Here is a 24,631-nt window from a genome sequence, read left to right as displayed (position 1 = left end):
CAATGGAAAAAATATCCTCGGTTAGGATCTACAAACAAATAAACAAACAAAAAAAGATCAAATGTAAACTGAATGGAGAACCCAGATATAGACATTGTATATATAATCAATTTTCAGTGAAAGTATCAAGGAAAAACAATGGGAGAAAGGAGTCTTTTCAATAAAAAGTGCTATAGTAATTGGATATTCACATGCAAAAAAAAAAAAAAGAACCTTGACTTTTACTTCACACAATATAATTAACTCAGAATGGACCATAGCCCTAAAGGTAAGAACTAAAACTTCTAGATAAAAACACTGGACAAAATATTTCGGGGGTAGGAGGACTGTTCTTGCCTTATATGATAATTAGTTGCATCACATACCACATAGTAAAATGATAATTATAGCCTGAAATTTGACTCCTACATTACACCATACACAAACCCATTCCAAGGCAATTGCAATTCTTTGTGTGTGTTATCCTCACCCGAGGATATTTTTCCATTGACCTTTTTTAGAGAGAGTGGAAGAGAGAGGAAGAGACAGGGAGAAACATGGAGGTGAGAGAAACACATCAATTGGTTGCCTCCTGCATGGGCCCTGAGGGCCCGGACCAAACGAGGTATGTCAGTGGCCTTGACTGACCAGAATTGAACTTAGGACCCTTTGGTCTGCAGGCCTAGGCTCTATCCACTGAGCCAAATCGACGAGGGGATTGCAATTGTATGTAGGAAAGGTAAAACAATCAAGTTGTCTAAGAGTTAGGAGACCTGGAGTCAGGATTCAGCTCTTCTCTTTTGAAGAACCTCAAGGAACGTTGTATAAAACCCCATATTTGAGGGGAAGGCCTTTCATTTGGTTTGAAATCTCTTTAAAGCCCCTCAGTCTATGTGGAAAACACCCTTTGATAAACACTGAGTTGCTCTCTCCCTCTGGAGGAACAAGGTCTGCCCTGACAATAGTTAACACCCTTAGAGGTATGTGACTACGAGCATTTGAGGCTTTGGGGCCACAAGTGTTTATTAATACTCCTTTGTGTGTTCAGCAGCCATGTAGACGAGTGTCCACTGATCCCTGGATGAGATGAATGAGAACTACAGAAAGTCAAGGCCTCAAAGAAATGGTCCATCCCATGTTTTTCTGCATCACACCTCCTATTTACAGATCCTCATGAAGAGTGATGTGTGAAGCTGGAAGGTCTTATGGCCACAGGAGATGCTTGTGTGTCCCGGGCTAGCCTTGTAAGAAAAGGGGTTAGAAAGCTCAGGGCATCTTTGAGGTCTTTACAATCCCAAGTTTGGGAACTCTTCCAAGTCAGGATTCCTGCACCCCCTCTGCAAGGCTGCACAGGTAGTGGACCCTTTGGGCCTGAAAGTTTGTATATTCACAAATGTTTGATTTAAGGATCAGAAAGTTGCTTACCTTTTGTGGTTGTTTTTTGTTAATCTTCACTTGAGGATATTTTTTCCATGGATTTTTAGAGAGAGTGAAAGGGAGGGCAGAAAGGAGGGGGACCGTCTCTTCTTATAGAGGCCGATTTTGGCCAACATTTGGCAGTGAATGCATGTTTTATGCAAAAGAAGAATATATTAGTTGCTTTTAAGGAATTCTGGCATTGTATGTCCATTTTTGTAGAATTGTTACTGGACTTATACTTACTAAATTCCAATCAGGTTTTGGTAAAATTAAATAAAACAAATTAAAAACAAACAAGCAAAGTCAGCCCTAGCTGGTTTGGCTCAGTCACTAGAGCGTCAGCCTGCGGCCTGAAAGGTCACGGGTTCCATGCCAGTCTAGGGCACATCCCCGGGTGTGGGCTCAATCCCAGGTAGGGGGTGTGCAGGAGGCAGGTGAGCAATCAGTGATTCTCTCTCATCATTGATATTTCTATCTCTCTCTCTCTCCCCCCTTCCACTCTGAAATCAATAAAAAAATTTAAAAAAAGGAAAGATGTCAACATCATAAAAAAACAAAAAAACTCAGCTCTATTAAAAAAACTCCATAAAAAACATAGAATAGCTGTGTAATCCCTCTTCATTTCCCAAAATAGGAAATTGGACCAAGTGATTTCTAAAATTCCTTTGTCTTAAATTCACATTTCAAAAATCTGTATTCATCTTTTTCATGTAGTCTAGAAATGTATCCTAAGGAAATAATAAAACAAATTTGCAAAATATACATGCTAGTTGCAAAATTGTCTATAGCCTAGATGTGCACTATCAGAGACTAAATAATGGTGCCTCCATGCAATGGAATAGTAGGGAGTCATTAGAAGGGAATCAGATCTTTGTATTTTGCTATAGAATGGTGTCCAGGATAAATTGCTACATTGTTTATTTTTTTAAAGCAAATTACACAATACTAAAAGGTACAAGTAGTAAGATCCTCTTTATATAAAAAATATTCAATAACTATTTCTTGATCCTCTATTCTATACAAGAAGTCACTGGGTGGAACACAGGGGGGAAACAACACTGAATAAAACAGACATTTCAGACAAAAAATAAAACAAATACACATCTGACTACTGATGTCATGAAGAAAAAAGGGTTGAAGAGTGCTTTAGAGGTTCCTATTTTGGGGTGGTCGAAGAAGCCTCTCTGAGAAGATGGCAATCAGAAACCTGAATCATGCGCGACAACAACCCGTGCAAGAATGGGGTTTCAGGGTGTTGGGAGGGGTCTGTCTGGCAGCGGGAACAGCAACTGCAAAGGCCTAGAGCCTGGAAAGAACAAAGGGTGCCTGAGGAACGCGAGCAGCGCCACCGCGTCGGGGGAGCTGGGAGCTGGAGGGTGGGAGCGGGGAGCTGGGAGCTGGGAGGAGGGGGGTAGAGGCGCGGGCCAGCGGCCCTGCTCGCCAAGCAGAGGACTCGGGTCTCATTGTGTGCAGGGAAGCCTCTGGGGGGTCGGAGGAGGCGGGGACCTCAGGCAATGGCTTCCCAGGAAGCTACATGTCGATTGCGCAGAAGCAAGAATGGGAGCCAGACGTCCTGCCGGGGCTTCAAGTGAGGGGTGAGGCCAAGGAGGAATCCCCGATGGGCGCTGCCCGCGCACAAACTTAGGCTGCACGGAAACCACGTCTGGAGGGAAAGGCGCCAAAGTGGCGGGGCAGCGGGGCACGCATTTTCCCGGAGCAGCGCCAGAGAGCAGTTTGCCGGGATCGCGCCCATCCGCCGGCCTCGACCAGGCGTCCCGGCGAACCGCCCTTCCCCCCGCCCCTCCCCACCCCGGCCGCCGGGCGGGAGCAGCCCCTCGCGGGGGCGCCCGAGAGGCCGCCCGCCGGACCCGCCCGCCGCCGCCGGAAGTGCTCCCTCCACCGCCGCGCCGGGCCGCGGGAACATGGCGCTGGAAGCCGGCGACATGGAAGATGGGCAGCTTTCCGACTCGGATTCCGACATGACGATCGCGCCCTGCGAGAGGCCGCTGCAGGTGCCGGTGAGCGTGCAGGGCGGGCGGTGGTTCCGGGCCGGCGTCTCGCTGCGACGAGGGAGCCGCGGGCGGCGGCCTCCGGAGGCCGTTTTTCCTCCGCTCTTCCTTCCCCAAACCTACCGAGCCCCCCACGTCAGCGCCGCCAGGACGTCCCGGCGGGACCCCGGCCCGAAAGCGCGTGGAGCTCGTTGTCGCCCAGAGCAGACAGGGGATTGAGGATGGGGAATGGCGCTCATCACCTGCTCGGAGCCTGGTCTTCCATAGCCCACCCCCCCTGGCTTTGTCATGCGGCACATGGCACTATTTTCGTGCTGGTCTCCGGGTTTTGTAAACGCGAGCTTGTCCTCCCCCCACACCCCGCTGAGCAACCAGCTCTGCGAGGGCTTTGGTGCCGGGGTGCCCGCTTGGAACCTTGGCGCCGGCACCGTGACCTGGGGCAGGTTATTAATGCACGTGTTGTTAATGCCTAATCAATGCGCGGGCTGTGGACTGAGCTCGGTAGCGGTGCGCACTGACGCCCTGGTGGTGAGGATTCAGCGGAGCTTACCACCTGAGAAATGTTAGCTCCATTATTACTTTTTTAAAATGTATTTGTATTGATTTCAGAAAGGAAGGAGGAGGGAGAGAGAGATAGAAACATCAATGATGAGAGAAAATCATTGATTGGCTGCCTCCTGCACGACCCCCACTGGAGAATCGAGCCGGCCACCTGGGCATGTGCCCTTGACTGGAATCGAACCTGGGACCCTTCAGTCCGCAGGGCGATGCTCTATCCACCGGGGCTTTTAGCTCCATTATTATCTGAAGATGGGAGGGATTGCCCTGGCCGGTGTGTGGCTTGGGCTGCGGGCTCATCCCCGGTGGGGGTCGTGCAGGAGGCAGCCCGTGGAGGTTCCGTTCTCACGTTTCTCTATTTTATATATATGTACACACACACACACACACACACATCCCTCTTTCTCTAAAAAAAATCAATAAAAATTAAAAAAAGCTTTTTTTAAAAAGATAGGAAAATTGCCTAATTGGTTTAACTCACCCCACCCCCATTTCTAGCACATAATAGTTAAACAAATACTTCCTTAGTGTTTAGTACAAAAAGCAAAGGTGATTCTTTTGTATTAAAATGACACCGAGGTATTTTGTTTTTCAGTGTCTTTCAGGTTGTTTTACAGATTGACCGATGACTTGGCAAATTTAACGCCATGGGCCCTGAATTTTTTTGTTGTTGTTAATCCTCACTGGAGGATATTTTTTCCATTGATTTTCAGAGAGTGAAAGTGAGGAAGGTGGAGGTGGGGTGGGGAGAGAAAGACAGAGAAACATCGATATGTGGGTTGCCTGTATGCACCCCAACCAGGGCGAGATTTGAACCTGCAACCCAGATAGGTGCCCTTGAGGGAGATGGTACTGTGACCCTGCGGTGTGCAGGCCAACACTTGTAACTACTGAGCCACAGTGGCCAGGGCAGGGCTCTGCATTTTTTATTTCGATATATTTCATTGATTTCAGAGAGAGGAATGAAGAGGGGAGAGAGAGAGAGAGAAATAGAAACATCAATGATGATGCAAGAGAATCATTAATCGGCTGCCTCCTGGGCAACCCCTACTGGGGATTGAGCCTGCAACCTGGACGTGTGCCCTGATTGGGAATCCAACAGTAATTGCCTGGTTCATAGGTGAATGTTCAACCACTGAGCCACACTGGGTGGGCTTAAAAGTAATATGTCCCGGATTCCTACCCATAGTTTACTATCTAATCTAAAAGGAGTGTAGTCACAAAACTGTGAAAAGGAAGTTGAAGTGTTTAAATGAGTAAAAGGCATATTTGGGAAGCAAAAACCAAATTCTGGCCAAGCTGGTGTGGCTCAGTTGGTTGATCGAACTTCCATGCACAAGGAAGTCACTGGTTCAATTCCTGGACAGGGAACCTGCCTGGGTTTCAGGCTGGATCCCCAGTGGGGGGTGTGTAGAAGGCAGCCGATGGATGTTTCTCAATGTTTCGGTCTCTCTCTCCCTCTCCCTCCTCTCTCTGAAATAAAAAAAAAAAAAACATTAAAAAAAGTGAAAACAAATTCTGTTTTAACTACTAGTAACAATTAGTGTGTATATCATTTTCAAGCATTCTGACAAGAACTGAAAAGATTGCAAATCTTCTAAAGGTGAGAATGAAGGGCTTTGGTAATTTTTTAGAAGGAGGCCTTAGAACTAAGTTCTGCATTAGCTCTATAAAGAAGAATTTATGCCTTTAAAATTGGAAATTCCATATGGACCTTTAGAAAAGTAGGGACTGAATTGGTTTCTCATTTTTGAAGATCCGTTCTGCTTCCAAATGGTCCAGCTGAATCCCTAAATAATTTTTTCTTTAAAGAGCACATGGTGGGTGGAGTTGATGTTTTTTGTGGAATTGATTTATTTCCTTTCTCTCCCAGAAAGCACTAGTTGGGGACAGTGCAGTGAGGCCCTTCCAGGGCACTGCAGCAGCCTATGCACCAGTGTCACATTATCGGACTGTTAAAGGTGTAGACTCAAGTGAAGAGAGTTTTTCTGATTCAGATGATGATACCTCTCTTTGGAAACGCAAGCGACAGAAGTGTTTCAACCCCCCTCCCAAACCAGAGCCTTTTGCATTCGGCCAGGGCAGCCAGAAGCCGCCCTTTGCTGGAGGGAAGAAGGTTAACAACATCTGGGGTGCTGTGCTGCAGGAGCAGAATCAAGATTCCGTGGCCAACGAACTTGGTATCTTGGAAATGGAAGGCACTATTGACAAGAGCAGACAGTGCGAGGCCTACAATTATTTGCTTGCTAAGAAACTTAAGAGGGAGTCTCAAGAACAGACAACAGAATTAGACAAAGAGCTAGATGAATATATGCAAGATGGCAAGAAAACAGGCTCAAAGGAAGAGGAAAACGGGCAGGGTCATCTCAAACGGAAACGACCTGTCAAAGACCGACTAGGGGACAGACTGGAAATGAACTATAAAGGCCGGTATGAGATCACAGAGGAGGATTCTCAGGAGAGAGTGGCTGATGAAATTACTTTCAGGTGAGCATTTAAAATGTTCATACAAATGAGCTCTTAACCAACTATCTTCCATTTATAGGAAATAAAATAGATTCCAAATACATTAATGATAATGTTCCCTTTTAAGATTTTTTTTTAATTTAAGGAACGAACTCTGGGCTCTTTGGTTGTGTGAATATATTTGTATTTTATTAACTTTGGACAGATTGATAGAATAATTTTGCAAACTTTTATGAACTCATAAGCAACTCTTTCCATTTAGTGTTCAAGAGCTCTTTAGATAAAAAAAATTACCTTTTTAAATCATGTGGGAGGGAGTTTTGAGTGTTTTCAAGCATTCATGAGTTATTATATGATGCAGGCATATTGTACATATATTTTTGTAAATTTATCAGTTGTACAACTCTCACCATAAACCACTTTCAAAACATTTCTATAACTCCAATAAGATCCCCCTCATATCCATACGCCCATTTAAAGGTAACCCCTGTTCCCAGCTCCAGATAACTGCTAATCTACTTTCTGTAGTTATAAATTTGCATTTTATGGACATTTCATATTAATAGAATTATATAATGTGTGGGCTCTTGTGCCTGGCTTTTTACTTTGTGTAATGTTTTATTTATTACACATACACACACACACACACATCTACACATATCTGTATTGAATGGCTATTCCACCTTTTGGCTACTCTGAATAAGGTTATGAACTTTCACATTCAGGTCTTTGGACCTGATTTTCATTTCTATTGGATAAATTCCTTGGAGTAGAATTGCTTGATGTAAATTAACATTGCATGTATTTTTAACAAGTTCAAATTTTGTTTAACTTTTCCTAAGTTCTAAATCGCTAATGAACAGTGTCACAAATTTGAAAACAAATATGGTTCAAGAGTAATAGAGCTAGCAGGAAAACAAGCACTTACTTTCCAGGCAAGCCATCAATACTGGGTTTTTAAACTACTGAGGAATTTGGAATGTGAGTGCTGGAAAGGAACTTAGATTTTGTAAACCAAAGTTTTCACTTTGTAGAATATGGAAACTGAAGCCCAACAGTTGCGTGGCTTGCCCGAAGTCACAAATTTTATGTGTCAGACCCGGAATTAAACTCTGGTCCCTTTTTCCTAGTCTAGTGCTCTTTGCCTCCTATTGAGAAGAAACAGGAAGCCAGGCCTAGTTAGGGAACTGGTAGACTTCTGCAATATTAATCCTCCTTCATCTCTAGAGTGTGGGCTCTGACATTACGGGTGTTACTTAGGCTTGGTGGTGTTGTGTTTTTTTTGTTTGTTTTAAATGTACTTTTATTGATTTCAGAGAGGGAGAGAGAGATAGAAACATCAATGATGAGAATCATTGATCGGCTACCTCCTGTACGCCCCCTACTGGGGATTGAGTCCGTAACCTGGGCATATGCCCTTGACCAGAGTCGAACCCGGGACCCTTCAGTCCACAGTCCGATGCTCTATCCACTGAGCCAAACCAACTAGGGCGTTCCTGGTGTTTTTAATTCTGAGTGGTAAAGTGAAAGTAATACTACCTCTTTCTTAAGGTTGTTGAGAGAATTAACTGAGATAATGCATATAAAGTTCTTAGGATTGGGCTTATCCTATAAGTCATCATTGAATATTAGCCATACCTTTTGTTCTGAAGTGGGGAGTTTGTGAGGGGAAAATCCTATCCAGATATCTCTAAAGTTAGGAGAGCTAACTTTCAATCTTAATAATTGAAAGCTAGTATATGTTATTTGTTTTGACAGGAGTGGACTGGTTTTATCTTTTGCTTTTAGGCTTGCATTCCCCTCAGTGTAGTGCACATATACTTTTAAAATAAATATGTTTTTGTTCATTTGGGAGAGAGGAAGGGAGAGAGAGAGAAACATCAGTGTGAAAAAAAATAGGGAGCGCTTCACGAATTTGTGTGTCATCCTTGCGCAGAAGCCATGCTAATCTCTATCTTCCCAATTTTAGTATATGTGCTGCTTAAGCAAGCACTGTGCACATTTACTGTGAAATCCACCATAATCCAATAAAGCAAATGAAGAGGCCAGTTATGAGACTAAAGATGAAATCTTGAGGTTACTACTCCTTGGGTGACCCATGATAGGAAATGTCTCCATGTCATCGATTTCAAAGTTAAATATTGAAGATTTTGAAAAACAAATGTTATTAGAATAGACTTAAATTCTAGTTGAGGACTGAACGAGACTAAGGTAGATTTCTTTAACTTTAGACATCAAATAAAGAGGTTAATATTACTTTATTTGTTCCTTCTCAGGTTGCAGGAACCAAAGAAAGATCTGATAGCCCGAGTAGTGAGTATTATTGGGAACAAAAAGGCAATTGAACTTCTGATGGAAACTGCTGAAGTCGAACAGAATGGTGGCCTTTTTATAATGGTAAGACTAAGAGCTTCATTGTTTTCATTTTTAATTGTGCTTAATATGACTTTTTTACAAAATAAAATTGTCTGGTTGTTGGATCATAAGTTATTGGATTGAGGTTTAAAAAAGCTTTGTTAACAATGAAAACTGAATAAAAAAGTAAGTATAGTTAGTTTTAATACTTAGAAAAAACAGACGTAAATTGTAGCCTGTTAGTGTGCAGACAACATACAAACCCGGAAGCTCAAATTTTAAGAATATGGATTTTGGAATTAAGGGGTTCGTTGTTTTGAGTTCGGGTCTGCAGCTTACTAGGTATGGTATTTGGCTAAGTTGTTTGACTTCTCAGAGCCTCAGTGTCCTCAGCTGTGAAATGGCGATGATTGCGAGGATTAAATGAGATGATACACATGAGGCGCTTATCACCGTGCCCAGTACTTAGCAGCGGATGAACAGAAGTGTTATTTTTGGTTTAATTCATGCATTCTTCAAAATTGGTTCTTGGGGACAAAAGGAAAAAAACCTTGTTATGTAAAAAGCACATCGTATATCTGTGAGTATTAAAATTTCATGGGTGGTGGGGGTGAATAGGAAAGTGTCTAAAGGCTCCTTGCAGTGGGGGAAACAATGGAAAAAACAGCTGAGAAACACTTTACTGTTTCAGAATGGCAGCAAGAGCACTTCTGGCTGGGGCCAGATCCCAGGCAGCACCAGTTTATCCCATAGAATGATTTTGCAGATCTCACTTCACTCAGCTTTCACCTCCGGGTGAGAATGACGTTGGAATGGCTTCCTTCTTATTTACTCCTCGGAAATCTGAATAATAACATCACAAGAGAGTAAATCAATATTATGCTGTGGAAACCAATTAGAATTGATAGCACTGGCTGAGGAAACAGACTGTGAACATAGATTACTGAAGTAAAAACTAAAAGAAATTATAATAGTCTTCACTGGCCCTTCTTTTGTGTCATTGTTAAAGTACTTTGATTTTCATTTAGTTGAGCACCAAGTTATAGGTTCATCAATAATTCTATAGTAATGTAATAAAACTTTATATTCCAGCGAGCTAATGCAAATCTTGGGAAGATAGAAGTCCAAATTCACTTTCTTTTGATGCATTCTTTCCTTTTTATCACGGTGTGCCAGGCACTGTTTTAGACACAGGAAGCTTATATTATAGTGGGGAGTGGAGGAAGACAGTCTATGAAGAGTAAATAGAATATCTTTAAGTATATTTGACGGTGATAAGTGCTCTGAGAAAAGAAAATGATCAAAGGTAGGTACAGAGAGGCAAGGAGGGCATTGCAGTTAAACTGGAGTAGTCAGGGTAGACCTCAGTATCTCCTTAGGCCAGCGGTTCTCAACCTGTGGGTCGAGACCCCTTTGGGGGTCAAACGACCCTTTCACAGGGGTCACCTAAGACCATCGGAAAACACATACATAATTACATAATGTTTTTGTGATTAATCACTATGCTTTAATTGTGTTCAATTTGTAACAATGAAAATACATTCTGCATATCAGATATTTACATTACAATTCATAACAGTAGCAAAATTACAGTTATGAAGTAGCAACGAAAATAATTTTATGGTTGGGGGTCACCACAAGATGAGGAACTGTATTAAAGGGTCGTGGCATTAGGAAGGTTGAGAACCACTGCCTTAGGCACATCTCTGTTTACAAGATACTTTGGCCATTCATGAGAAGAATCTATAAAGTATATTTTTTCTGTTTCTTTTTGTAGAATGGTAGTCGAAGAAGAACACCAGGTGGAGTTTTCCTGAATCTCCTGAAAAACACTCCTAGTATCAGTGAGGAACAAATTAAGGTAAAAATGATGATGTTCTTGACTTTTCAGATCCATAATAACTTGACTTCTATTCAGCCTCTAACTTAATTTTTTAAAAGATATATATATTTGATATCAGAGAGGAAGAGAGAGTTAGAAACATCAATGATGAGAGAGAATCACTGATTGGCTGCCTCCTGCATGCCCCCAATGGGAACAAGCACACAACCTGGGGCGGTGCCCTGACCGGGAATCGAACAGTGATCTCCTGATTCATAGGTCGACATTCAACCACTGAGCCATGCCAGCTGGGCCACTAACTTCATTTTCTACTAATCTTCATCACTTGCTTTGTCTTAAATTGACTAATTTTGTCCTAGTCTCATTTCAAGTGAAACCTGTGCCTTTTGTAAAGCTCCGCCTCTTTTTCTTCCCTTTCAGAGCCAAGACCAAGATTTCTTTTATGGCATCTTTTCCTGGTTTCTTAGCACGTAATTATTTCCTACCCTCCTACAACTATTATTATTGAAGAATTTTAAACATGCAGAATAAATGGAAGAATAGGATGAATACCCATATATCCTCCACCTAGAGTCACGGGTTGTTGATAGTTTAACAGTCTTACTTTACAATTTTTTGGTACCATTTGGAAATAAAATCATGACACTTATCCCTAATTACTTCAACAAGCCTCTCTCAATAATAAAGACAATATCCTACATAGGCATACCTAAGAAAAATAAAACAATTTCTTAGTTTCATCCAACTTCTAGACTACTCCTATATCCTGAATTGTCCCAAGAATCTATTTTCAACTCTTTTCTCCCTCCAAAACAGGATCATGTCCAGATTTCCACATTCCGTTTTCTTACATCTTTTGCTCTTTTTAGTCCCATATTTACCTCCATAATTTAGACCTTTTGAAGTGTCTTAAAGAATGTACATTCTGGTGATTGTCTCCTCATGGGTTTGTTTTGTTCATCCCTCTCTCCAACATTTCTTATAAACTAGAAGCTAGGCTAGGCACTTCAGTATTCTTAATCATTTTTGTGTTACTAGAATGTCTTCTATGGGAATTTACAATGTGGGTGTTTTGTAGCTCAAAATTTGGTATCTTTTGTTAATTAAGGAACATGATTTTCATTTAGCAGATATATTTGAGTCTAACTTCTTACATTGGAAAAATGTGTGCACATGCAACACAGCTGCGCCATATATATATATATATATATATATATATATATATATATATATACACACACACACACATATATATACATATATATATATATACACACATGCACACACACACACACACATATATATATATGTATACATATTTTATTGATTTCAGAGAGGAAGGGAGAGAGAGAGAGAAACATCAATGATGAGAGAATCATTGATCGGCTTCCTCCAGCACGTCACACCCTGGGGAACAAGCCCACAGCCTGGGCATATTCCCTGATTGGGAGTGAACAGTGACCTCCTGGTTCATAGGTCGACGCTCAACCACCGAGCCATGCCAGCCGGGCCATGCCTGCTATATTTGAGAAGTGTTGTCGTCTCTTTATTACTACAGTGGGTAATAAAATAGAAATATGTTGTAGCCATACTAATTATAATGTCAATGATGAATAAATAGCCATTTTTCTTGAGCTGATGTGAGCATATTTTGCATGTTCCATGTTTTTTTTTTTTCCTTAGGTTTTCTGCTTGTTCACTTCCAAGTCACTTTTTAAAGATCTGTTATTGACATTACTGTTGTTGCACATTTGAAATCTCTAGTCAGTAACTGCTTTCTTCCTTATTGGAACAGTTATTTTGATAACATAAATTTGTAACAATGTAAATTTCCTTAGGAGTGGTAGAACAGTTTAAACCTTAATGTTCTCCCTACTCCCTCAATATAATCTCTGACCAATAATGTGTAGTTAGAAGGAAATTCTTGGGTTTTCATTAGATAACAAAATGTTAAACTTTTCAGAGAAATAGCATGATGTGATGAATAGAATTCTCTAAGATTCAAAATCTAGGTTTTAATCTTAAATATGCCATTTAGTGGTTCTATGACTATGAACAATCCTCCCTTTGCCTCCATTTTCTCATCTGTAAAGTGGGGACTTTAATATGTGCTCTGCTTATTTAATAAGGCTATGAAAGGATTAAATAAAATATCTAGAAAAGATTTCTGTACCTAAAACTTGGGGCAAACTTTCCAGAAGCAAGAAAGAAGAAAATAGCATTTATTCATCCTTAGCTTGGTATTGGGCCAAATACTTATATGGCTTTAATCTTTACCACAGGTTATCAAAGTGGGTGTTATCCTGTTATGCAAATGAAAAGTAATAAAAATGATATGCCTGGGATCACACAGACACTGGCTTTAAACCTATGTTTTTTTTAAACCTATGTTTTCACCAAATCACATGTCTTTGAAATAATTCTTTTAACTCATTGTAGAGATGGGGATTTTAATGTTGGTTTTTAATGTTAAACTACCGGAAACATTGCATTATAATAACAAACAATAGAAATATTTAGAATATCCAATAACAGAGGATTGTTGACTTCTTTTTTATTTTATTTTTTGATTTCAGAGAGGAAGGGAGAAAGAGTGATAGAAACATCAATGATGAGAGAGAATGATTGATTGGCTGCCTCCTGCATGCCCCCCATTGGGGATCAAACCTGCAACCCGGGCATGTGCCCGGACTGGGAATCAAACCATGATCTCCTGGTTCATAGGTCAACACTCAACCATTGAGCCACCTTGGCCAGGCTATGGGAACATTCTTAAAAGGATTTTGCTAGCCCTAGCTGGTTTGGCTCAGTGGATAGAGCGTTGGCCTTCGGACTGAAGGGTCCCGGGTTCGATTCTGGTCAAGGGCACATGCCTGGGTTGCGGGCTCGATCCCCAGTAGGGGCTGTGCAGGAGGCAGCTGATCAATGATTCTCTCTCATCATTGGTGTTTCTCTCTCCCTTTCCCTTCCTCTCTGAAATCGATAAAAAATATATATTTAAAATAAAAGGATTATGCTATAGCCTCTTTTTGTGAAACAATTTTAAGGAAATGAAAAAAGTACAATAATACTAAATTTTTTAAAGAGGCAAAACACAAATTTATAAAGAAAAAGAGGCATGGGACAATAGATGGGTATGTAAAACATCAAAATGTTACCAATGATTTGATCTATTGTGAGGGATTATAAATGTTTTGGCTTTTAAGATTTTTCTGTGTTTTTTCAAATTTTCTATACGTGCACAGATTGAGTACTTTTGTTATTAGAGGAAAAAACCTGAAAGCAAATACAATTTTATTGCAGGTAATTTCATATGCCATCCAGATGATGATGTTATAATTATTCTTTTAATCGCTATATTGCTAACAGTCACAGTCTGCAAAACTTGGAAGCAGAACTAAACTGAGTGAGCTTGCTTTCCTTGTTTCCATTTGATTTTGTTTTGTATTAGACTCATAATTGTACACAGTCCAAGATATTAATTAAGTCCCGACTGCAAGAAGAGGATGAAGCTGATTCAAACTCAACCTAGTGTTTGGTCTAGGGCCCATGTGACCTTGTACTTTTTTTTTTTTAACTTCTTTGAGAATTGGTGTGGTGTGTTTTTTTTTTCTTAACATATATTTTTAAAAATTATTTCAGAGAGGAAGGGAGAGAGAGGATAGAAACATCAATGATGAGAATCATTGGCTGCCTTCTGCATGCCCCCACACTGGGAATCAAGCCAGCAACCTGGGTATGTGCCCTCACCAGGAATCGAACGGTGACCTCCTGGTTCATAGGTCAATGCTCAACCGTCGAGCCATACCAGCTGGGCTGTACTTTTAATTTTTGGTTTAGAAAATACAAAGTCAGGTGTACTGCTAAACATTCTACAATACATACAACAGACTGCCACAACAAAGAATTATCCAGCTCAAAATTTCAGTAGTGTCAAGGTTGAGAAACTCTACCTGGAATGTGTTACAGTGCTGTGTTATTTTTGTGCTTTGTGATAAAAGTTTTTGACAAAGACTTACATTGTCACATGTGAATTACAGTCATGTTTTTTTAAGCAATGGAATTGTTCTTGCATTGTGTAGGTTACATTATCGTACTTAGTGACACAATTCAGGAATGGCTCCGTTTCTTAGCATATGATTATGATGGTATTTCAAAGTAAATCTTTACTTCAAAGACTTCTGTTTTGTCATGATGGGTTATATTTCGTTTAAATGCTAAACAACATGGTTTTCCTATAGTATGTTGCCATTTAGAAACCCTAAACTTTAGAGATGATGTGTTATGGTATAATACGCATGGGCCCTAGACCGAACACTAGGTTGAGTTTGAATCAACTTCATCCTCTTCTTGCAGTCGGGACTTAATTAATATCTTGGACTCTATGTACAATTATGAGTCTAATAATAATGGCGCTTTTTTTGTGAGAAATGGAGATAATGTAAAGGGTCTGCCTTGTAATAGCCTTTTAATACATGGTAGTTCTTATTTACTAAAGTTGTGCCTTTATTATAGGACATTTTCTACATTGAAAATCAAAAGGAATATGAAAATAAAAAAGCTGCTAGGAAGAGGAGAACACAACTGCTGGGGAAAAAGATGAAGCAAGCTATTAAAAGTCTGAATTTTCAAGAAGATGATGATACATCACGAGAAACTTTTGCAAGTGACACGAATGAGGCCTTGGCCTCTCTCGATGAGTCACAGGAGGGACACGGAGAAACTAAGTTGGATGTAGAGGAAGATATTGAGGTTGATCATTCTCATGATTTAGACATTTTTTAGTACATTTGAGGCATAAACCCTCCTAAAATAATATTGTAATAAACCATTTCTACTGAATTGCTTTGTTTTACTTTGCACTGATTAACATGAATATCTGGAGAAAAAGATCTGTTTTTTTTGTTTTAAATGAAATTGAATATGGGCGGAGATGAATGAGATTGGTAGAAACTTTTGCATTTTCTCGTGTCTGACAACACACTTAAAGTATATAGCTGAGAATTTAATTTCTCGATCTGTTGCATGTGCTATGACTAGTTGATAATCGGTTTTGTCCAGGTCATTATAACATGCCATTCAAAAGTTTGTTTTCTTTTTCCTATTTATCTTTGCAGTGAATTATGACTGGTTTCAATACATTCCACTAAAAAATCCTACTAAGATATAAATTGTTAAACTATTTATTACAAATGCATCCAAATTTAGTATGTCTGTGTTTGAAGAACTCTTAGGCTATTTTAAGGATAGTGATTAAAATTCAATTATGTTTATTCTGATGGGCCTTCCCATTTGTTTGTCCAGAAGTAAATAAATAGCAGAAGCTTTTCAAAGATGTATTGATTCATAACTTAACTTTGGTTTGTTTGTCTTTTTTATTTTATTTTGTTTTTGACTTATTAATTAACTTGGTCATACACTAAATACAGAATGTGATCCATACCTGTGTAATTCTTTACTATGGATATTTAAAATGTTTTCAGTGGTGGCCTGCCTGTTTTACCTTATGTTAAGGAAGTATTAAAAATATCACATCTGCATGGCTTTTCCAAGTATTCATTTTTATGAAAAGAATAAACCTTCCAAAGGTAGGTTACTTAAGATGTTCCAAGAATTGATAGTTTATAAAATAGATTAAGCAAAAATATCTAGGAAGTGATTACAAACTATTCTTTTTAGGCAATGTACTTAAACTTAGTCATTCCTGAAATAATGGTCATTGAAGTTGGATTTAAGAATCTAAGTGGGAAAAGAAAAGGAAAATGGTTATTGGTTGCTTTTTATTCATAAAGAATGCAAAAATAAAATTAGTGTTGGCAGTCCTTAATGAGATTCAAGTGACTATTCTTTTAAATATATTTCTAGTTGATAGTATTACAGATATCTCTTATTTTTCCTTCCTCCCAGCCCCTGTGACTTTATCTTAATCTCAAATATTCTTTCATAAAATTATTATAACCAAGGAAAGGAAAATACTTTAAATCAGTAACTGGATGTTGGCTCAGATTATTTCTTAGAGGTTATTTTAAAGGTACAGTACAATTGGAAAGATAATTGACACTCGGAAATCTAAATCCCACATAGTCATATAAAGCTGATTTTTCGAGTGAAAGTTACGGTTTTTGAAGGGCATTATTAATGCCTGAAAGGTTACTTTATCTTCATTAAATGGACTGTTCACCTTCCTCGTTAATTTTCTTTAATAGTTCCTTTAATATTTGGAAACCACACAAATTTGCTTGTATCACACCCTAATATATAGAAACCAATACTTTAATTTTTAAGGTTCCTAAAGTTTTGCCTATTATTCCCCTTAACCTTTCTGTGTATCCAGATCTAGGGATACTTGTCTAAACTTGCCAGATATGTATTCAGTTAACAATAATCAGCCGGTATTTTGCACTAACATTTTTCCTACTAGCTGCCCAGTAGGGTTGACAATAATAACCCTCCCCTACTCTGTCTAGACATTTAGATACTCATCCTCACTTGTAATCTTTCTTCATTAAAAAGAGTTTTTGTAATCTAAAATACAGTGTAACTCAAATATTCGGGGATAAGATGGGTTGGATTGGTTTGGGTTTAAGCAAATTTGATTTACACTCTTTATGTCTAATTAATGGTTTAATGTAAATGGGACACAACCATGTGCAATATATAAAGAGGAAAACCAGCTAACGACAATATTATGAAGTGATTGTGAATAATAATTGTTTAGTCCAGTACATGTTCTAGTATGTCAGATTTGTAGTGTCTGCAAACAGTCACATTTTTAAATTGCTCATGATAAGAATGATATTTTACTCAAGAAGGGACATAAATCCCACCTCCTGGGCTGGGCTCCATCACCCTATTTGGTCATTGGAGGGCAGGAGGTCAGATGTGCAGAAGGGCAGCTCTGGTTAATGCCTTCGCCACCTTGGTTGGGTACCTATGAGATCCTGGCATCCTGCCCCCAGAACAATGGGACTTGGAGCCGAGGTGGCTGGGTTGTGATTATTGTGTGTGGGGGTGTGTGTGTGCTGCTGTTGCTAGGTGATCTAGGACAGGGAAACTTGTGCGATTTTCAAGTAGAAAGACTTGGCACTTCCTGAAAACTTCACTTCTAAACCAACAGGAAATAACCAAATGTGCCTTTCAGCCCTACACAGAATCAACAGCACTGTGAAACCATCTACAACTCCAGCTTCCTCTGTAACAATCACCACCTTGAAACCCATAGCAACATCTAAAATGACATCACCAGGCTCACAAATACGACTACCATCACTTTAAGGTCTATACCCAAAGTAACAAGTGTTTCACAAAACACATTCCAGATGTCAACATCCATAAGGACCACAACTCAATAGTTTGGTGACATCTGTTTCTTCATCAGTAACAATCATAGCAACTATAAATTCTAAAGAAAATAAAGGATCAAAATTTGATAGTGGTAGCTCTGTGGGTGGCAATGCATTAACACTGGGAATTTTTCTGTTCTTTACATTGGATGTAAAATGTATTATTCACGAAGAGGATTCAGTATAGAACCAGTGGAAAGAGGAAAGACAGCCCTGGCTCAGTTTGTTGGAGCATCGTTCTGATGTGACAGGGTGGTCGCTTTGGTCCATGGTCTGGGTACTTGCAGAAATCAACCAATGAGGGCATGGATGAGTGAACAGAAAATTGATTTCTCTCTCTGACCCCTCCTCCCCCGTCTCTCAAGAAAAAAGAAAGATAAGAAGTATTGAGGTAAACCTATTAGTTTAAAGCAATGTTCTCTTTTAAAATAATGTAAGACAGGCCCCAGCCCAAGCATGTCAAACTCAAAGGCTAACATGGGCCAAATAAATAAGGCATGTGGCCTGTGGGCTGCAAGTTTGACATGCTTGCAGCTGATTTGGCTCGGTGGATAGAGTGTTGGCCTGTGGACTGAGGGTCGTGGGTTCAATTCCTGTTAAGGGCACATGCCCAGGTTGCGGGCTTGATCCCCAATAGGGGTCATGCAGGAGACAGCTGATCAATGATTCTCTCTCATCATTGATGTTTCTATCTCTCCTTTCTCTTCCTCTCTGAAATCAATAAAAATACATTTAAAAATAAAATAGTGTAAGCAGGCCATACATATAATGTACAATCTATACTAATAAAAGGGTAATATGCTAATTAGACCAGATAGACTGGACATCTTTCAGATGTCCTTCCGGACAAAGCCACGGTAGTGGGGGATGAGGCAGAGGTGGTTAGGGGCAATCAGGCAGGCAGACAGAGCGGTTAGGGGTGATCAGGCCAGCAGGGGAGAGCAGTTAGGGATGATCAGGCCAGCAGGGGAGAGCAGTTAGGGAGGATCAGGCTGGCAGGGGAAAGCAGTTAGGGACGATCAGGCCCACAGGGGAGAGCAGTTAGGAGCCAGCAGTCCCAGATTTCAAGAGGGATGTCCGAGGGGTCCCAGATTGGAGAGGGTGCAGTCCAGGCTGAGGGTCCTCCCCTCCGTGCACAAATTTCGTGCACCGGGCCTCTAGTATATTATATAAATATGTAAAGACTCCTCATGATTACTAAAAGTAAAAAGTGTTTGGTTTGGATTTCTAATGAACATTTGGAGCACACAGTCAATGCAATGATTATATTTGCTTTTAGAAAATACATAGTAAGACAAGTCCTGTCCCATTTTCTGGTGGCATTGGTCACATAGAGCCAGTAATTGGAAGACATCATCAGGGAAGGGCACGATGCTATCTGGGCCTTCAAATAAGGAGCTTGTCACAGCACTCAGAATGTTGATTGTCTTTACTGCTCTCACAAAGAACTTAGTGCCACTCAGGGCTGGAAATGTCCTCATTACTAACGCCACACAGTAGAAATGTTATGGCTCAACCAAGTCTTAAGTGTAATTTTAGCTTAAAGTGTCTCTTCAGAAAGCATCAATATTTTATGTTTTAAAGCTTAGTAATTAGTTTAGAAGCAAAATGCACCCCCCTCCCCCCACACACACAGAGATCAAATAAAAGCAGTAACAATACAGGGCTTAGCACTGTAAGCCACTGTACAGCCTGCATTTTTATTAATAACTTCTTTTGAGCTTTCAATAGTAGCTGATATAATTATATTTTTTCCTCTGTAATTTCAGCAAATTGCAATGTTTAACTGGATTTTTAAAGACGTAGTTGTTAGTATTAAATAAGATTATTTGCTACTGGGAGACAATCATCACCAATGGAAATTGCTTTATTTTATATTCAGCTACTTTTAGTGAATATCTTTATTTTTATTGATTTCAGAGGAGGGATAGGGAGAGAGAGATAGAAACATCAATGACGAAAATGTATGATTGGCTGCCTCCTGCACGCCCCCTACTGGGGCTGAAACCTGGGCATGTGCCCTGACCAGGAATCAAACCATGACCTCCTGGTTCATAGGTCAATTCTCAACCACTGAGCCACACTAGCCGGGCTTTATTGAATATTTTTAAGAGCTATAGAGCTACTTTCAATATCTAGAAATGTTTAATATCATGTAAACACACCTAACTCATGGGGCAATGGTTGCGGGATGCAGTGTGCAGATGTTATTAAGTTACACACTTAAACCTGTTTACTTTTGTGAACCAATGTCACTCCAATAAATTAAATTTTAAAAATGGGGAAACATAGATTTAACAAAAGAAAACAGAAAACAGGATTCTGGAGACAGATGGTAGTGATAGTTGCAGAACAATGTGAAATATACCGAAAGCCCCAAAACTGTACAACTAAAAATAGTTAAAATAGAAAATTTTATATTATATATATTTTACTACAATAAAACGTTTGAAAATGAAGACTAGAAAAAAAAAAACCACCCCTAACTTTTCTTTTTAAAATATATCTTTATTGATTTCAGAGAGAAAGGAAGAAGGAGAGATAGAAACAACCAATGATGAGCATGCCCCCTGCCTGGGACTGAGCCCACAACCCAGGCATGTGCCCTTGACCAGAATCGAACCTGGAACCCTTCAGTCCGCAGGCTGATGTGCTATCCACTGAGCAAAACCAGCCAGGGCACCCCTAACTTTTTAAAAAGCCCCTTATATAATTTCTAAAACAACATCTAGAACTCTATGTAGTCAGAACTAAATGCTAATGATCTGCTTCTCAACCAAAGGATTGTGGAGCTCCCCTGGAGCTACGGAACCTACAGATGAAAATGCTGCCTTTCCTGCACTGTAGATTTACTCAAAGATTTGGGAGACAGCATTTTTATACTGGAACACCAATGTACTTCGGTATAAATTCTTACGACATTTTTTTAAAAGACATTTTTATTGATAGAGAGGAAGGGAGAGGGAGAGAGAAACATCGATGTCAGAGTGAAACATGGATTGGCTCCCTCCTGCATGCCCCCCACCTGGAGCCCGAAACCAGGGCATTCGCCTCCACAGGGAATCAAACTGGTGACCACTTTGCGCATGAGACGATGCGCAACCAACTGAGCCACACCAGCCAGGGCTCTTATTAAGTTTTTTTTTTTTAATCTTCACTCAAGGATATTTTTTCATTGCTTTTAGATAGAGTAGAAGGGAGGTGAAGGGGGAGACAGAGAGGGCGAGAAAAAGAAAAACATTGATGTGAGAGAAGCACATCAATTGGTTGCCCCCCACAGGCACCCTTACTGGGCTGGGGCTGGAGGCTGCAACCGAGGTATGTGCCCTTGACCAGGAATCGAACCCTCGAACCTTTAGTGTGCAGGCTGATGCTCTAACTACTGAGCAAATCGGCCAGGGCTTTTATAAAGTTTTTAAATGGGGATTTTTATTTTTATTTATTTATTTATTTATTTATTTATTTATTTATTTATTTATTTATTTATTTTTAAAATATATTTTATTGATTTTTTTACAAAGAGGAAGGGAGAGAGATAGAGTCAGAAACATTGATGAGAGGGAAACATGGATCAGCTGCCTCCTGCACATCTCCCACTAGGGATGTGCCCGCAACCCAGGTACATGCCCTTGACCAGAATCGAACCCGGGACCCTTCAGTCCGAACGCCGATGCTCTATCCACTGAGCCAAACCGGTTTTGGCTTAGATGGGAATTTTTTTTTTTTAAATATATATTTTATTGACTTTTCACAGAGAGGAAGGGAGAGAGATAGAGAGTTAGAAACATCGATGAGAGAGAAACATCGATCAGCTGCCTCCTGCACATCTCCTACTGGGGATATGCCTGCAACCCAGGTACATGCCCTTGACCGGAATCGAACCTGGGACCTTTCAGTCCGCAGGCCGACGCTCTATCCACTGAGCCAAACCGGTTTCGGCAAGATGGGAATTTTTAATACAGGAAACGTCCTGCTTCCTTATTGGATATTCTTCAGACCACTCCCCTTCATTCTTGGCTGAAGATGAGGCAGTTTCACAACACTGTGTTAATGGAGAGAAAAAGCACAGTTGTAGGGACACCAATATTAGCCATCATATTTTGGAGTGTTTTCAGTTTTCCAGTTTATATTCTAGCACTCAAAACTTAAGTTTTGACAAAAGTGGTATTTAGTCAGACTCAATACTAAGATAGCATTTTTATCTTAGATTAGCCAAAGTAAATCACACCGATATCTAATAGTCTAACCATGAGCTAAGATGTTCTAATGAGGCCTGACTGCTGTGGCTCAGTGGCTGAGCATGGACCTGTGAACCACGAGGTCACAGTTCCGTTCCCAGTTAGGGCATATGCCTGGGTTGCGGGTTCCATCTCTAGTAAGGGACGTACAGGAGGCAGCTGATCAATGATTCTCTCTCATCACTGATGTTTCTCTCTCTCTCTCTCTCTCTCTCTCTCTCTCTCACCCTTCCTTTCTGAAATCAATTAAAAAAATTATTTTAAAGATGTTCTGCCAAAACCGGTTTGGCTCAGTGGATAGAGCGTCGGCCTGCGGACTGAAGGGTCCCGGGTTCGATTCCGGTCAAGGGCATGTACCTGGGTTGCGGGCACATCCCCAGTAGGAGATGTGCAGGAGGCAGCTGATCGATGTTTCTCTCTCATCGATGTTTCTAACTCTCTATCTCTCTCCCTTCCTCTCTGTAAAAAAATCAATAAAATATATTTAAAAAAAATTATTTTAAAGATGTTCTAATGAGCATGCAGCTACATTTTATAGGAATTAAATGTAATTAAATGTAATCGTGATCAGCTTTTGGTTTACAGAGAATATCATATATCAAGAATTTTTATATCAAGATCACTTCTACTCACTGTGCATTATGGCAAATTGATGTGATGAATATGGATGATGAAAATTTATCCAAAATACGGACATAACAGGATGTATGTGACACGCAGTGTAAAGGAAATATTATGAAACATGTGTGTTTATATTAGTTTGAAAAAAGATGTAGACTGATAGGTAAATTGTATGTTACTAACTTAGCCCTAACTATTGCTTTCATAGCTCTGCAAAATATACTTAAAATTACATTTTAAAATGCAAAATTACATTTTATAGTAATGGGGGCCTTCTAAATTTGTTGTTTTCTTGACATTTTAGCACTTCAAATCAGTCAGAACTTTGTAAATGGGCCTGAAATTTTCTTGAGAACTTGTTTCTTTAGTCCTTTAAAGATATAAAACCACTTTTTAAGTTCTAAATGTCATATATGCCTTTAAAGTTTCCTGTGCTTTGGGTTTGAAATAATTTAGTTATCTTTTTTCTGAATCTTGTAAGTCATATAATTTATTAGTTTCCAGCTTTATTGACTGTAACACAGTAAGGCATTTGGGGTTATGTGCAAAAATTGAGGGTAACAGTGATTCAAATCAATATTTTGCTTTGGAGGGCATTTCCTAAGCATAAATTTATCTTCCTAATTATGTTTACTTAAGCATATGGTTCAATTTTGTTTGCATTCCTTGAGAATGTATTTACTTGGAGATAAAAGCAGTCCAGATGTACATCTAAATATTAGGCAGCCCTGTCTGGTGTGGCTCAGTTGGTTGGGGTATCATTCTGTGCACTGAAGGGTCAAAGGTTTGATTCCCAGGAGGGCGAGTATAGGAGGCAATTGATTGATGTTTTTCTCTCTCTCGATCCCTCCCTTTTCTCTCTCTCTCAAATCAATTAAATAAAACATATCCTCTGGTGAAGATTAAATATTAGGCAGAATCCAATCAATGATTTTAAAATTTCCTTGGACAATCTATAAAATGAATAATTCAAATATAGATAAATGAGAGTTGGCAGTATATTACAGCGATAATTTTGTATTTTTCAGAGAAACGAATTTAAAGCAAATTCATCTTACTTTTTTCCTTTTTATTGTAATGACCAATTTTTGCCATTTCATTGTTACCAAGATCTATTTTTACAATAAAATTTTTTTTCTCTAAGAAAAAAAAGGGGGGAGGTTAAAAAAAAAAAACACAACCCACTGAAAATGGCTCCCAGATCTGCACTTTTTAAAAAAAAAAAGTTAATAAACTTTTATTTAAGGAATTTCACATGTTCTGAGTTCTTCCACTGCCTTAGTTCCTCCTAAGTTTGAGTCTTAATCATCTTATTCCCTTTTTTGCTCAATCCTGATGTCATTTTAGTCAGTCCAATATAATAGGAATAGAGATTATCATGATCACAAACTGTATGGTAACTGAGAAGGACTTGGCTATACAAAGGACATCAAGCCCCAGACATCTAAAATGGCTGTCACCAAATCGACTATTACAGAAATCTCCCATAGTTTGTGTCATATCTATAGTGGACTGTGACCTAGCAATGTAATCTAGGTCAGTAAAATGTTCCCAAGTAGGCTGAATGCTATGCTACCACACAGCAGAAAAAAACCTCCTGGGGAAATGTTTTGTGGTCATGTCCACGGCAAGTGAGAAACTGCATTCTAAAAGCCTTGGTAATGACCACCAGATCTGCACTTTTAATCCACTGATAATGGGTTGCCATGAAGTTAGCAGAACATTGTTACATCTGAGGCTGCGATGTCATCATAATTAGGGTAATGGTGTGGTGAGGTGCTAGATGAGAATTCCCATCAC

At 39.7% G+C, this 24,631-nt stretch overlaps 1 protein-coding gene, 1 long non-coding RNA gene, 2 other non-coding genes and 1 pseudogene across 6 annotated transcripts in view; 2 read left to right on the top strand and 3 right to left on the bottom strand.

Moving 5' to 3' along the window:
* The first annotated feature begins 2,870 nt into the window (after positions 1-2,870).
* On the top strand, positions 2,871-16,169 carry PHAX (phosphorylated adaptor for RNA export). Of its 3 annotated transcripts, XM_059693736.1 has the most exons (6): positions 2,871-3,416; positions 5,839-6,452; positions 8,708-8,828; positions 10,564-10,647; positions 11,050-11,099; positions 15,145-15,471. In XM_059693736.1, the coding sequence occupies exons 1-6, from the start codon at positions 3,321-3,323 to the stop codon at positions 15,230-15,232; spliced, it is 1,053 nt and encodes a 350-aa protein (XP_059549719.1). In that variant the 5' UTR covers positions 2,871-3,320; the 3' UTR covers positions 15,233-15,471. The 3 variants fall into 3 exon arrangements, with proteins under 3 accessions (XP_059549719.1, XP_059549718.1, XP_059549717.1); XM_059693735.1 differs by lacking the exon at positions 11,050-11,099 and having other exon boundaries at positions 2,877-3,410; positions 15,145-16,169; XM_059693734.1 differs by lacking the exon at positions 11,050-11,099 and having other exon boundaries at positions 2,881-3,416; positions 15,145-16,169.
* Positions 8,323-8,424, bottom strand: LOC132233923 (U6 spliceosomal RNA). The gene has a single exon (XR_009452773.1). It is a non-coding gene; the product is annotated as a U6 spliceosomal RNA (small nuclear RNA).
* Positions 8,822-24,631, bottom strand: part of LOC132233307 (uncharacterized) — a 105,354-nt gene continuing 89,544 nt past the window's right edge. Inside the window, exon 3 of the long non-coding RNA XR_009452581.1 lies at positions 8,822-9,629. This is a non-coding gene — a long non-coding RNA (uncharacterized LOC132233307). The remainder of the gene's footprint in view (positions 9,630-24,631) is intronic.
* LOC132232490 (porimin-like) lies at positions 17,535-18,215 on the top strand (annotated as a pseudogene).
* LOC132233977 (small nucleolar RNA SNORA32) lies at positions 24,375-24,499 on the bottom strand. The gene has a single exon (XR_009452815.1). It is a non-coding gene; the product is annotated as a small nucleolar RNA SNORA32 (small nucleolar RNA).

This window comes from Myotis daubentonii, chromosome 4 (genome assembly GCF_963259705.1).
Source record: "Myotis daubentonii chromosome 4, mMyoDau2.1, whole genome shotgun sequence".
NCBI classification, from domain to species: Eukaryota; Metazoa; Chordata; class Mammalia; order Chiroptera; family Vespertilionidae; genus Myotis; species Myotis daubentonii.
The sequence above is the reverse complement of the archived record's forward strand: the minus strand, read 5'-3'. Positions and strand labels throughout refer to the sequence as shown.

What these genes read in the sequence shown, in the direction of transcription:
- PHAX (XM_059693734.1), top strand. Translation starts at nt 3,321, where the DNA reads ATGGCGCTGGAAGCCGGCGACATGGAAGATGGGCAGCTTTCCGACTCG. An exon ending in GCTGATGAAATTACTTTCAG is followed by an intron (nt 6,453 to 8,707) that starts GTGAGCATTTAA and finishes GTTCCTTCTCAG; the next exon opens with GTTGCAGGAACCAAAGAAAG. An exon ending in TCAGTGAGGAACAAATTAAG is followed by an intron (nt 10,648 to 15,144) that starts GTAAAAATGATG and finishes CCTTTATTATAG; the next exon opens with GACATTTTCTACATTGAAAA.